This window comes from Protopterus annectens, chromosome 6.part1 (assembly GCF_019279795.1).
Source record: "Protopterus annectens isolate FY-2018-M chromosome 6.part1, PAN1.0, whole genome shotgun sequence".
Classification (NCBI taxonomy): Eukaryota; Metazoa; Chordata; order Ceratodontiformes; family Protopteridae; genus Protopterus; species Protopterus annectens.
The window spans coordinates 345,824,796-345,840,114 of NC_056738.1; the positions used below are offsets into that span (position 1 = coordinate 345,824,796).

General features: G+C 41.2%; 1 protein-coding gene and 1 long non-coding RNA gene across 2 annotated transcripts in view; one reads left to right on the forward strand and one right to left on the reverse strand.

The window, feature by feature from the left end:
• The window catches only part of LOC122805547 (tyrosine-protein kinase Mer-like), a 643,235-nt gene that overhangs the window by 558,916 nt on the left and 69,000 nt on the right, over positions 1-15,319 (forward strand). The window contains exon 11 of the mRNA XM_044075763.1: positions 12,335-12,494. Within this exon, the coding sequence (XP_043931698.1) occupies positions 12,335-12,494 (160 nt within the window). The remainder of the gene's footprint in view (positions 1-12,334; positions 12,495-15,319) is intronic.
• LOC122805548 overlaps positions 1-15,319 on the reverse strand; it is a 344,744-nt gene that overhangs the window by 115,431 nt on the left and 213,994 nt on the right. The window lies entirely within an intron of this gene.

Consider the following 15,319-nt stretch of genomic DNA (forward strand, 5'->3'; position numbering starts at 1 on the left):
GTAGTCTGGTTATACTAAGAGTAGAGCTTCCTTTAGGGAAAATTTGAAGAGCAGACTTGGCGGAGCCAGAAAAAGTTTAACCTTGTTTAACCGGCGCTGCGCTATGCGCACGACTGTGCAAAGCCGTGCAAATGCCGATTTTAAACAGTGAACTACAAAAGAGCTAGAAATGGTCCCAAACAACCAATTACTACAGCTTCTTGTGCTGAGGTCACTTCCCCCAAGGACAGGTAGGCTGCTCAAGGCTCCCCACTCCCACTGGTGAGCAAAGAAACTTCCTTCTATCCAAGTAAGGTAATGGACAACACAGGAACTACACCACAGCCCAGAATACAGCAATGCCTGTAAACTGGTCTAAACTAGTCGAGGAAGGCAGGAAAACAAGGATTATTTTTTTGTTTTTTTGTTTTTTTTTTGGTAGAAACACACAGAAAATGCAGAAACAGTGATAAATTAGTTACACAGGCTAGCACACTTTAGTGGGCAGCCTCCACAGTTAAATTAAACAAACAAACAAGCAAACTTTCGATCAAATTCGACTAAATGTAACTTTAAGTGCAGATTTTAAAATAATGCAGCAATCAGTTAAAAAACAGTTCAGGCTAGTTCAAGGTAAGCTACAGAAGCTATTTCAAGTGAAAAAGCAAAGATACTTAAATCCAGAAGGTAGTCACTTTTCTGAGTTCCCTGCTGCTAGGACCACTCTGTAAACCCACGTGGAGCTTGTCTGAGCAGTATAGCCAGAAAAACGCCCAGAGGCGGATTTTAAACAGTGAACTACAAAAGAGCTAGAAATGGTCCCAAACAACCAATTACTACAGCTTCTTGTGCTGAGGTCACTTCCCCAAGGACAGGTAGGCTGCTCAAGGCTCCCCACTCCCACTGGTGAGCAAAGAAACTTCCTTCTATCCAAGTAAGGTAATGGACAACACAGGAACTACACCACAGCCCAGAATACAGCAATGCCTGTAAACTGGTCTAAACTAGTCGAGGAAGGCGGGAAAACAAGGATTATTTTTGTTTTTGTTTTTGGTAGAAACACACAGAAAATGCAGAAACAGTGATAAATTAGTTACACAGGCTAGCACACTTTAGTGGGCAGCCTCCACAGTTAAATTAAACAAACAAACAAGCAAACTTTTGATCAAATTTGACTAAATGTAACTTTAAGTGCAGATTTTAAAATAATGCGGCAATCAGTTAAAAAACAGTTCAGGCTAGTTCATGGTAAGCTACAGAAGCTATTTCAAGTGAAAAAAAAGCAAAGATACTTAAATCCAGAAGGTAGTCACTTTTCTGAGTTCCCTGCTGCTAGGACCACTCTGTAAACCCACATGGAGCTTGTCTGAGCAATATAGCCAGAAAAAATGCCCAGAGGCGGATTTTAAACAGTGAACTACAAAAGAGCTAGAAATGGTCCCAAACAACCAATTACTACAGCTTCTTGTGCTGAGGTCACTTCCCCCAAGGACAGGCAGGCTGCTCAAGGCTCCCCACTCCCACTGGTGAGCAAAGAAACTTCCTTCTATCCAAGTAAGGTAATGGACAACACAGGATCTACACCACAGCCCAGAATACAGCAATGCCTGTAAACTGGTCTAAACTAGTCGAGGAAGGCGGGAAAACAAGGATTATTTTTTTGTTTTTTTGGTAGAAACACACAGAAAATGCAGAAATAGTGATAAATTAGTTACACAGGCTAGCACACTTTAGTGGACAGCCTCCACAGTTAAATTAAACAAACAAACAAGCAAACTTTCGATCAAATTCGACTAAATGTAACTTTAAGTGCAGATTTTAAAATAATGCAGCAATCAGTTTAAAACAGTTCAGGCTAGTTCAAGGTAAGCTACAAAAGCTATTTCAAGTGAAACAAAAGCAAAGATACTTAAATCCAGAAGGTAGTGCTAGAGTCAATCAATGTACTATTAAACAAAGGTACGATTTTGCATTTCATTTCTTCGGTAGGCATTTTAATTACAAAATGTTGTCGGATACGGTTCCGGCTACCGGAGTTCACAAACGACGCAAGGACAAAGACAGGCCTCCGAGGTCCAAATCAGACGATATTGCACAAGCAGAGCCAGCTTCAGGTTCGGCCGTCGTCAGTGAGGTGCTTTTGCAGCCCCTGTCGTTGGCCATTTTGGAACCGATAGCCGAAAAGGACTCCCACGAGGAGCCAACTAGGCCTTTGAATATTTCTGTTGCAGGACCTTCGGACAATGCTCCTTCGGATGGGTCCGAAGCCGCTGTGCAGGTATCGGCTTCCGAAAGGGTTTTCAGGCCTACTCAGCTTCTAATAAAGGCAAAGCCAAAGACAAAGGCAAAGACTCCTTCCAAATCAAAGACTGCAGCCCAGGCCTCTTCTGATCCGGCTCCCAAGTCTCAGAAACAGTTACTTAAGATGGCGGAGGACTTACTTACTATGATTAGGGGTTCACATCCCCCTCCAGATAAAAGGCCAAGGCAGGAAGTTTATTATGACTCCTCTGATCAGGCTTCTGTTTCTTCAGTTTCTTCTTCTGACCAGGAATATTCTTTCCCTCCTTATGAGGATTCTGATGCTGAGGAATCCATTCCTTCAGCTTCTCCCCCTGAGGATTTCTCTTTTGGGGGAAACTTTGCATGAAATGAGGGAGCATTTCCACTGCGAAGGACAGGAGTATTCAGAATCTAAGAAAAGACTAAGGGATTTTCTTCTTCTTCCCCAACATAGACCCCTGGCTATTCCTCCTATTTTAGATATTGTGGATGATGCTTTTTCGGAGGCTAACTTAACTCCTGATTCTTTTCCTCCAGCTCCTGTTAAGCCAGACAGATATTATAGGGTTCTTGATTCCCACCAGTTCTTATACAAGAATCCAACTGCTGACCCTGAAACCATTTCTCAGGGTCCTTAGGACATAAAGGCCACTTCTGCTAAAAAACCCATTCCCACTGAGAAGGATTCCAGATCTTTAGAAAGATGGGGCAAAAAAGTGTACACTTCTGCTACTTTATCTATTAGGGCTTTAAACTGTCAGTTTCATATGCTGAAATACCAGCAATTTCTCCTGTCTGTTCTACAACAGAAGCTATCTTCCATTTCTGCCTGTGCAGATGATAAGGAGTTACATGACTTAATGCATGCCACTGAACAAGTTGGGAAGCATGGTTTACACTGTGGATTTGATGCCTTGGAGGCTTCTTGTAGGGCTGCTGCCTCTGGCACAGTAATTAGAAGGCATGCTCAAAATTTGCCAGATCAAGTAAAAGCTAAATTATTGGATGCTCCTGTTCAGCATAATGTTTTGTTTGGATCTAAAGCTGAAAAGGTGATTAAAAAGATGGAGGACAAGGCAAAATCCATGCAAACAGTTAAAGATTTCTTACAAGTACAGCCACCCAGATTTAGTAGGAATTGGCCTGCAAAAAATTGGTCCTTTCCCAATTCAGACAGGCCTCAGAGGGGTAGATACAGACGCTCCCGAGGAAGGCCTCAAACGCAAGCCTCTTATAGACCAAGACAGTGGACTGCTTCCACCCCTAGGGGAGGAGAGGACAGGTCGCAAACTCATAGGAAACAGACTCAATGACTCCCTCTGTTGGGCTGCAGGAACTTCTTGCCTGGAAGCCCCTCTCGGAGGAAAACTTTCTCTTTTTCACCTAAATTGGACTCATATAACCCAAGACAAGTGGGTTCTGGATGTAGTTTCAAGAGGATACAGATTCCATTTTCATACCCTACCAAGGCCAAGCGGATGGCCAGATCTTCCAAAACATCAATAGTCAGAGGCCTTAAACCAGGTGGAAGCTCTCTTGGCTATGAAAGCCATAGAACTAGTTCCACTTTCAGAAATGGGACAAGGTTTTAACTCAAGGCTCTTTCTATTCCCCAGGAAGCAAAATTCATGGAGACCCATTCTGGATCTGTCAGTCTTGAACACTTTTCTAGAGATACCAAAATTCAAGATGCTTACTCTACAGCAGCTACTTCCAATGCTGACCAAAAATGCATGGATGGTGACTTTGGATTTAAAGGAGGCATATTTACACATTCCCATCAGGCAGGAATGCAGAAAATACCTCAGGTTCAAGGCCGGATCGAGGCACTATCAATTCTCTGCGCTGCCCTTTGGATTGTCTACTGCGCCCAGGGTCTTTACCAAATGCCTGGCTCCAGTAGTAGCTTATTGCAGACTCAAGGGAATTCAAATTTACCCTTATCTGGATGACTGTCTTATTCAGGCAGACAGCAAGGATGTCTTACTCCAGCATCTAGAGTTTGTTCAGAATCTTCTCAAGTTCCTGGGATTCACTGTAAACATAAAAAAGTCAAATTTGACACCCTCACAACAGATAATTTTTCTGGGCGCTTCTCTAAACATAACAACTCAGATGACATTTCTGACATACAAAAAACAATTACAGCTGGCCTCAACTTTCAAAACCTTAGCAACTTTAACTCAGCTATCTGCAAGGAGATTCCTGCAGGCTTTGGGTTACATGGCCTCCTGCATCCTTCTCGTACCATATGCAAGACTACATATGAGGAAAATACAGTGGTACCTAAAAAGTGTATGGTCTCAGCATTGCCACAGTTTAGACATACTGATCTCCGTCCTGCCTTGTCTTCAAAAGGAATTCCTTTGGTGGTCCAAGGCATGTACTCTAAACAAAGGAAAACCCTTCTGTCTGCCTCCTGCCTCTCAGATACTGACCATGGACGCCTCAGATTATGCATGGGGAGCCCATTTTCAGGGCAACTGTCTGCAGGGCCTTTGGACAAAGGATCAGAAGCACCTGCATATCAATTTAAAGGAAATGTTAGCTGTTCAGAAAGCTCTATTGGCCTTCAGGAATCTTCTACAACCAGGACAACTACTGATACGGACAGACAACACCACAGTTATGTGGTACATAAACAAGCAAGGGGGATCTCATTCCTATCCCCTTTGCAGACTAGCCATGGATCTATGGAACACAGCTCTAGCTTGCAATCTGGACCTTCAAGCACAGTTTCTACCAGGGAAGCAAAACTTCCTGGCAGACAGTCTGAGCAGAAACCCTTCAGACCCACACGAATGGATGCTGGACACCGAAATATTCAAGATGATTACTGCAGTCTGGGGATGTCCTCACATAGACCTCTTTGCATCCCACCTCAATCATCAACTACAGATTTTTTGCACCAGGACTTTCCACGAACAAGCTTGGAAAGTAGATGCACTATCATTCAGTTGGAGAAACCTCTCGGGATATATACCTTTCCGCCTCTTTCTCTTCTTCCACAAGTATTATTAAAGATCAAACAGGACAAGCCCAAGATGATAATCTTGCTGGCCCCAAATTGGCCTCGACAGTTTTGGTACCCAACACTGAAAAACCTTTGTCTGGAGCCCCCTTGGGTTTTACCACAGACTCCGAATCTTCTGTCCCAACACCAGGGTCAGGTTCTACACTCCCATGTCAAAACTCTCTGCCTGGCGACCTGGTTAATCCAGGTTCTTTGAATCATTCTCTCCTACCCAAGCAGGTTATGGATGTCATTTTAGAAGCCAGACATCCTAGCACTAGAAAATCTTATGCAGGAAAATGGAAAAGATTTTGTTCCTGGATGCAGGCTCAGGATTCTGATCCTCTTATTCCTAACATTCCTCAGATTTTACTTTACCTGACAGACCTCTTACATAAGGATCTCTCTTTCTCTTCCATAAAGATTCATGCCTCTGCTATTTCTGCTCATTATAATACAGACCCTCCAATCTTTTCCCACCAGCTCATGAGACAGTTTCTCAGAGGAGCTAAGAACGTAAGGCCCCCTAGATCTCCTCCCATTCCTGCTTGGGATCTCAACTATGTTTTGGAAAAGCTCACCTTACCTCCTTTTGAGCCTGCTGCCACATCTGACATCAAGTTTTTATCTTGGAAGACAGCCATCCTGTTAGCTCTGACCTCTGCCAGGAGAGTTTCAGAGTTGCAAGCTCTTATAGCTGTAGAACCTTATATTATTTTTCATCAAGACAGGCTGTCTTTAAGGACTAATCCTACTTTCATGCCTAAGGTGGTTTCCAAAGTGGCTTTAAATCAAACTATTCACTTGCCAACTTTTTTCCCCACTTCTCAAAATAAAGGGGAAAGGATCTTACATTCCTTGGACGTACACAGACAACTACGTTTTTACCTGGACAGAACCAAGGACATCAGGAAATCAGAGCAATTGTTTGTTTCGTATGCTTCAAGTTCCCAAAGTAAAGCCATTTCAAAACAGACCATTTCTAAATGGATTGCTCATGGAATCAGATTTTGCTATTCACACTATGGAAAGCAAATCCCAGGGAGTATAAGAACTCACTCTACCAGAACTGCTGCCACTTCAGCTGCCTTCCTCAGGGGAGTTCCTACCAAAGACATTTTGGAAGCTGCAACTTGGAGTTCAGTGCATACTTTTTCCAAGCACTACAATCTACCTCTCTACTCTAAGTCTAGGGCAGGCTTTGCTTCTGCAGTCTTGCAGGGCCTTATAGCCGCCCCCTCTACTTTATGACCACCTCCCTTTCATTCTGCTTTGGGATTCTACCCTACAGTCATGACTGCAACAGTGAAACACGATGAACATAGTACAGTTGTGTACACTTACCATAAATGTAGATGTTCAAGTGTCTTCACTGTTGCAGTCTGGGTTTCCCTCCCTCCTGTCCCCTCTTATTTTTTCTTTTGTGTGGTTCCTTTTTTCACCCTTCTTCTGAGGTGTATTTGCAAAGGGTATGGGACCTTACTCATTTTGGAACTTCTGACATCTGGGGCAAGAAAAACTGGAGAACATGGCGTCGGCTGTCAGCTTTGTACTCCTGGCGCTCTGACGTCAGGGAGCATGGCTAAACAGCCGATGCCTGACCCAGACTTTGGGGTTCTGGCCGACCGAGGACTGCCTGCCGGCAGGGGAGAACCCTACAGTCATGACTGCAACAGTGAAGACACTCGAACATCTACATTTATGGTAAGTGTACACAACTGTACTTTTCCTAGTTAAGTTACTTACTAACTCAAGGCAAGATTATGTGGTGAGGATCTTCTGGTCAGGTTTCCAAGAACAGACTGTTCCCGAGACTTCAGTTTCCTCTAATTTTAAAACATTATTTCTGTAGAGATTTATATGACATACATATGGTCATCTGACTTCTGGTTCCCACACAAATACCAACACTAGAAGCTACTAGGGTTTAGCACCTATGTGCTACCATACATATCTGTAGCTTTTCTAAGATCTATTGGAGCATCTGGAAACCATAAAACCAAAAAATCATAAATCCATTCCACTCTTCCTACAGGAGCTTCAAACTATTCTCTAGCAGAGACACTGCATCTCTAGCTCCCTTCAGAATTGTGGGATAACTTCTTTATGGCTTAACCCATGAAGTAATTCACTTTCAAGAATATTTTTCCAAAGTCAGGTGGATTAACTTCTTCTCTCACCTAGTATATGCTGTTACAATGTATACATTTAAACAGTTCCAATAATGCATGTACATTTCTTTTCTCTCCAGCAGGAAACACTGTTGATACATCTTAACACAAGCAACTTTACAAATACATTTTTAAATACAAGCATCTGTACAAATCAGTTTGATACACAAATGACATGTAATTCTTTACAAAATTCCAGCTAGCTATGCTGGCATATGTTACACATACACTGTCCTACTTCTCCTGTCATGGTTGGCAGTACTTCCTATCATCACATTTCTCCCCCCTTTGAAGACTCAAGCTAGTTTTTCAAGTGCCCCTGCTTGAGAGGAATGAGCCTATCTGGGAATACATTACCCCATACACTGTCTTGCGAGCCCATCTGCATTGGCATTGCTAACCTCACTACGATGCTGCACTCTCATGTCATATGCCTGCAACCATAGGCTCCACCTTAGTAACTTGGCATTTTGCTGGCTGGCTCACTGTAGCCATAGATCCCCCTCAGAGTCTTTATGCCTCCTACTGCAAATACTTAGCACAAGGGCCTCCCTGTTATTGTAAGGTTTCATCATGTTAACATGGTACAATTTGTGACCCTGCCTCCTACCTAGCAGTTCTACCATATAGTTAACATCACTGACCTTTCTAACTACTTTGAAGGGTCCCTCCTAAGCTGTCTGTAGCTTATTGTGTCTGACAGGAATGAAATCCATGACTTGCTGTCTCACAGCATACTCTTGCTCCAGCATTCCTGTCATACCAGACCTTTTTCTGCTGTTGGGCTCCTGACAGGTCCTCTGGAGTCAAGCCCATGAGCTCCCTAAACCTTGTACTGAGGTTTAGGACATGTGCCACAACAGACTCCTTGTGAGTTTCACATTCACCCTCCCACTCATCACAAATCAAATCTAAAGGCCCTGTCACCCTATGTCCATACAGCAACTCAAAGGAAGAAAAACATGTGGATTGGGATACCTTTCTGTATGCAAACAGCAGATGGGGCAAATATTTGTCCCACTCTCTCTTAAGCTGGTCTGCAAATGCCCGTAGCATGGTCTTTAGTGTAGAGGTTAATCTGTCCACAAGGTCATTGGTCTGGGGAAGGTAGGGGTGGTCTTTAGGTGCTTCACCCCACAGTGCTTCCATAGACAAGCCAGCAGACCCAACAATATCCATAGCTATCCTCTGAAACAGCTCCTCAATCACAGGCAAAGGCATCAAAGGACCTTTTACCTGGTCTCTTGCCTTGCCTACTTTTTGGCACTGCTCACAGGTCCTGCAGTACCCTGTCACATCCCTTGCAATCCCAAGCCAATAAACGTTCTGCATAATACATCTCTTGTATGCTTTATGCCCATATGACCTGCAAAAGGAATGTCATGAGCTATGGCTAGAAGTGCCAGAATGTAGGCTCTAGGCACTACCAACTGCTGTATTACTCATGCTCTAGCCCTCCCTCAGGGGTTCAGTCTCTATCCAGTAACCCTTTGTTCCAGTATACAGATTCCCCTTTTCTTTGAGAATCAGATGCCTCCCCAGTATAGGTGCCGGAAGCTGTTGAAGACTAGGGGAGGGAGCAGAGGGTGAAAGGGGTACTGAGTGATCTAAAAAGGGTAATTTTTTATAAACATTTACTACCACAACATAGGTTCACTCAGAGGACTTTTTAAGCTTAGCCAATTCCCTTTTGGTGCTTGATTTTTGAATTAACATTTTTTGATTTGTCTTACCTATCCCATGACTGATAATTGTATATTAGCCGTATTGAGAATAACTGATCATTCCATAGATAATTTGAGGGGAACCATATAAGGGATGCAGCATTTAGGAACTGCCACTATCCATTAGTGGCATGAGGGACAATCCTGGAGTACATTTTCTATTGCCCATCCTTAAATCCAAGTTACATTTTAATATGGACGGATGAGCTTTGTTTTATTTTTATGGATAGTTTGTTCTGGAACAGTGGTAGCCTCTGTGGTATATATCCATCTCTCCACAACATTCAGGCCCATGAAAAATAGGTACAAATCTGTACACTGATTAACATAAAATTTGCATACATAATTACACAACCCACCCACTCCGATGGAATTGTGGGATACCAACTTTCAAATGCAAACTGAAGAAAAAAACAAAATATAGCACCAGAGTCCCCCTGCAGCCATTCCAATGTCCCGTTACCTGGCTATTTCACCCCATTTACCATAAACACTAATGTGTGCATACTGCTTTACTTCTACAATGATGATTTGGATTTTATTTTTTTACATTTTATAGCACAATGCACAGACACTAACAGATATCTGCTAAACAAAGCAATACTGTCTCACAATGAAAATAGACTTGGCATTAAAACTTCTCTGCCCTTGAAACTCACATTAATTGAAACAGCATTAAAACCCACACCACATCCAATGAAAATGCATCTGGCTAGTTTCGGCTGTTTTCAAATCAGAGGTCCCTTGCTCACAAAACAAGAAACATACATGCTCTTTGATACACCTTCCTGACTTTATTAAATTATATTCCTTGTATAATACAGCACACTTGTTAGACTTAAGTTAGAGCGCATTTTAAATTTATTGTTTGAACATTTTTCCAAAAGGCAATGAAGAAATATGCATGCACCAATAATGACAAAACTGCCCTATTCAGAACATTTCCATGATAACAGTCTACTTCTGCACACAATATACATATATATATATATATATATATATATATATATATATATATATATATATATATATATATACAAATACAAATACAGAATCACAGTAGTGTAAGCCATAGGCATGTTGCACAGCTTCTTGCACTTATTTTCAATTGGTGGGTGAGGCAAATGGCCAAACACCAGGGGCACATTTTAAACATTACTTGTATAATTTTGGAAAGTTGCTTGCATAAAATGTGTTACCATTGTACATTTCACTGCCAAGTCTTGGCCCCAGAACCCTGTGCGCTACAGTCAGAGCAATATACCACTAAGCTAAATCAGCAGTTTCCTGAAAGACAGGAAAACAAACTTAAATGGCTATCATTTAATGAATTCATTTCTCACTTATCACCATAGCTCTCAACCTCTTAGCACAAAACTACAGAACAAAGCCAATAATGGGGGAATACAGCCCAAAATAGGGACACATTTCAAATACTGATATTATAAACTTAGAAAATTGCTAGCATAAAATGTTTTGTTTTACTGCTCCTGAAAACCAGACATTTAGTGAGGAACAGAACAAAATTGTGAGGCATAAATTCACAAGTGATGGTGGCTAGGGATCTTCAACATCCCACTATCTGCATTACTTTACATCTGTAATAAATTAACCCTTTTGCTGTGCCAGTTTTCATTCAACTCTCTCTTTTTACACCCTTTCCCATTTTGAAATAGTCACTTGGTCCCTCAAACCTTCTATTCTATTTCTGATTTTTCTTTCTTTATTTTTCTTTCTTATCTTTCCTCCTACTACATTTTTCCTCACTTAATGTTTCTTCTGTCATGTAATTTTTCCTCATAATTGTCTTTCTTTATTTTCTCCAGTCACTTCTTTCATTTTCTTGCAAACCTCCTTTCATCATAAATTTCTTCTCAAAATCTTTTTTTCCTTCTTAATATCCATTTTATTGTTTCAGTATCTCTGGAAAATAATATTTCACATTTTCTTTTTCTATTGTTAATCAGTTACTTTAATATGTTTATATGTGCTCAATTAAGTTTTCAGATATTTTAAAATCCAATATGATAAAATTTGTGATGGTCTGTCTTCTTTTACCTTCATTTACACCAATCTTCCAACGTATTCACTCCTTATTCTCCCTTTCTTTTTCACATCTCTAGCTTTCTTTTTCCTTGTTTATCCTGTTTCACTGAAAATTTGTGGCATTCCTACCACTGGAAGATGTTATCCCCACATTTCTGAACATTGTGGCTACTTTACGTGACTGTGCAAAGCCTATAGGTGTATCATTATGTGCTTGGCCAACCACGGAAGTATGCAACCCGCTGCTAAGCACAGCAATGCCTGCCATCTTCCTACCCTTTGAAGTTTTGGAATGTGCGTGATGCCTCTGACATGGACTTCCCGTGGACTAATAACCAGGTGGAGGCATGGCATCGTCAGCTGAAGGTGTTACTTGGATGCCCTACAGTGCAGCTGTCCAACCTTCTGTCTGTTCTGCAACAGGAACAGAACCTGATAGATACCCAAAGGGAGTCACTTTTGAGGGGGATGCCTGTGACACCGCGTAGGAAGGCTATTGTTGTAAGGGAGTGTCTCCTAAAGCACATCTTGCAACATAAGTGTGACTCCAGTGATGTGCAGGATTTCCTATGTTCTCTGGCACATTTCTACAAGTTGTGAATATATTTGGGTTTAGTACGCATCAAGCACTACACACATCACTTTACATGTTGTGCTAATAAAGGCTTTGCCCACAGCACATGGGTTTCACAGTACCACTTTCATGCCCACTTGGCATCCAGTGACCGCCACATGTTCGACTGACAGTTGCACATGTTGGCCTCTGAGGGGAGGTGCAGAGTGTATCACTGTGGGGGTTTGTATCTGCCACCTATGGTTAGGGTGCAGGAGGTTCCTCTTTTCCCACAGGGAATTGTCCACAGGCATTTGTCACTGCAGCTAAACTGCCAACCTGCCATGTGTCAACATCCAGCTGTCTCAAAAGGGGGTGTCACGCCGCCTAGGCGCCTGAACCCTAATATTTCACAAAATGCATCTTTATGTCCTCATAAATCAATACAAATAAAATAATTTTCTCACCTCTTTCTATGTATCTACACCAAACAACCAATTTTTAATCTGTGTTTCACAAATGGAGAAAATAAAAGCCATTTATACTGAAAATATTTCTGTTTTAGGTTGCAAGATGATCTAACGGTCTGTGTAGCTGACTTTGGCCTTTCCAAGAAGATTTACAGCAGTAATTATTATCGTCAGAAAGCAGTCATTAGGATGCCTGTAAAATGGATGGCTCTAGAGAGTATGGCAGAATCCATTTATACAATAAAGACTGATGTGGTAAGTCTGGAAAATGAGCAGTGGTTATCAAGCTTGTTTTTATACTTTTTATGCTGGAATCTGTAGCGGTTTTAATGCAGTCAGAACATCCTTGTAATATGTGCGATATGAGGAAATGCCACCTGGTTTTGATAATGGAGGGAGAAAGACCAAAAGGACTATGGATGAAATGGGTATGTCATGGATCAGTCCATGATCCCAATTTCCAGACAATAAATAAATTAATTATCTGCTTGTTTCAGTGTTATAAAATACTTACCCTGAATTAGGTAAAGTTAATAGTTCTACATAATATAACATTTTACAATAAGGAAAGGGATGCTGGAATAGTGTTCCTATTAAAGCAACTTGTCTTTATATGTTAAGTGCAGTACTCTTGAGTTGAATAACTCTCCACATTGTGGGTTACCATGAGATCACCGCACATTGTATATGGAAAGAAGACCAAGTACAACACAGGCCATAAAAGACACAAATGTCTTCACCATTAAAATGATGATATCTAGGACCCACCTCTCACCTCTTGCCCTTTAGAAAATATTTACACAGTATTGAAGCACACCAATATGTAACGTGCTTTGCTTAAAGAAAAATTATGCTTTGAATATGCTGATTTACTGTGGGTATAAAATTTTTAAACTGTAACAGAAATATCTAACACTGGAGACTCTTGCAATTTGGTCTACAGCTGGGTCTAACATCTCTTCTATTGCAATTTGGTATATATTCTCAAAAACTCTCAATTCAAGAGTGCACATGCCTTATGTCAATGCATCCATGATGTCATGCACAAACAAGGAGAAGGGGTTGCAAGCTCCCAAGCCCAGCATTTTTTTTTTGTTTTACTTACGGTCTTTGCCTCTCAGTCATAGAAATATCTCTATGTCTGGTACTCAAATGTTGAAGTAGCCATCACATATTGAATAAGGAGCCTCACTACCACTATAGCTAGTGCCCAGGAGAAGAGCATCGCCAAAACACTGACATACATGCCAGTAGTTCAGTAAGGTCACATTTCAATGCAGAAAGCACAAGCTGTTGATGCACATTGCAAATGACTAAATAAACCGTCCAATCAAATTTCAAAGGAGTCAAAGTAATTTAATAAAAATTCACAATAAATTCATCACTTTTTCTTGGATACTACCTTGTGGCAAGCAATGTGAAATGCACTAAAAGTGGTTCTGTAGCCAGTACATACAGAAAGACTAGCTAGAGGCTGAAAAGGCTTTGCAACTCTTGACATGCCAGCAAAGACTGGCAGGTATGATAAGAACAAGCAGAAGGGCTGCAGCAGTAATGGAGAAAGACAAGACTCAGACGTGTACCTCTGCAGTAAGTGGCAATACATGTTAAATCCAGATATGTACGTGGTCGCCATAAGATGAAACACAATTTTTTTTTTATGTGTCTTAAGTATCAGGTTTTACCTCATACAGTTATAGCAACACCTCCTTGTCTCTTCTACTCTTCTATTCCCTGACAATTTTCAAAAATGTAGGCTGTCAATACCCAGAGAATGGCAATGGTTGAAAGTACCTAGCATGAGGGTTGAAAGGAAGGTCCCTCATGTAGCTCTAGCTCCTTGCCACAGCAACATCAAAAATGTAAATATATGGATGGTAGACAACAGTAACAGCCTGCTGGAGGTAAACCCGTTCTTGAGATAACCTCCCAGCTCCAGTATGTCAAGTCCTTACACTTGATTAGAGAGGCTTGAGCTTTCACCCATCCTTACTGCAGCAGTTGAGGAGAGGCCCCAGAATGGTGCACACCTGGTTCTCATCTTGTTGTTGTGTTCTTGGCTAGAGCTCCTCTATGATGGTTAGGCCCTGGAAAATGGTCCCTTGAGTCACCTGGCTGTAGTACCCTGGGACCAAATAAATTCTCCACAGGACTCAAAATATATATATATATGTATGTATATATATATATATATATATATATATATTAATATATATGTATGTGTGTGTGTGTATGTGTGAGAGCGTGTACATTTGTGTGTGTGTGTGTGTGTGTGTGTGTGTGTGTGTGTGTGTGTGTGTGTGTGTGTGTGTGTGTGTGTGTGTGCGCATGTATCTATATATATATATATATATATATATATATATATATATATATATATACTCACACACACAACACGCATGTCAAAATAAAATGTAGAAATGTAAATTGCCCAAACACAATCTACTCAGTACTTGTGTAAGGTCCATATCTCACACATAAAAAAACAAGTACAAGACAGCACCATTAAAACTGTGTCTCAGAAATGTGTTAGTATACTGGTATAGATAAAAAAGAGTTGGATGACAGCATATTACCAAGTATTCATGATGCACTTTTAACAGTACATCAGCATTTTAATAAATTTTCATGATACAGATGCAATGGCTTTGAGTACAATATATAAAACACATGCACACACACATACATATTCTATTTAATCTCTCTCATCTCTATATGCAAAAACACATGCACACACACACACACACACACACACACACACACACACACACACACACACACACACACACACACACACACTGAAGTTACCTGCAGAAGCAAAAACAGTGTGCTTGTATTCTCAGTTTACTTCATTCTTGTGATGTCCCCACTCTGGGCCAGTAATCAAGGAGCCTGAAGCCTCACCACTGACAAAGAAGGACATTCACTTGGAATACAAATGGATACACTCAGTACTTCCATATGCAGACCTATCTGCATCAAGTACAATTTCCCTTAGGGGAACACAGTCAGCCCGGGATCTGGATCTATCTGTATCTGTTTCCTTCCAGGTCTCCAGTAAGACTCCCTACTGGCACAGC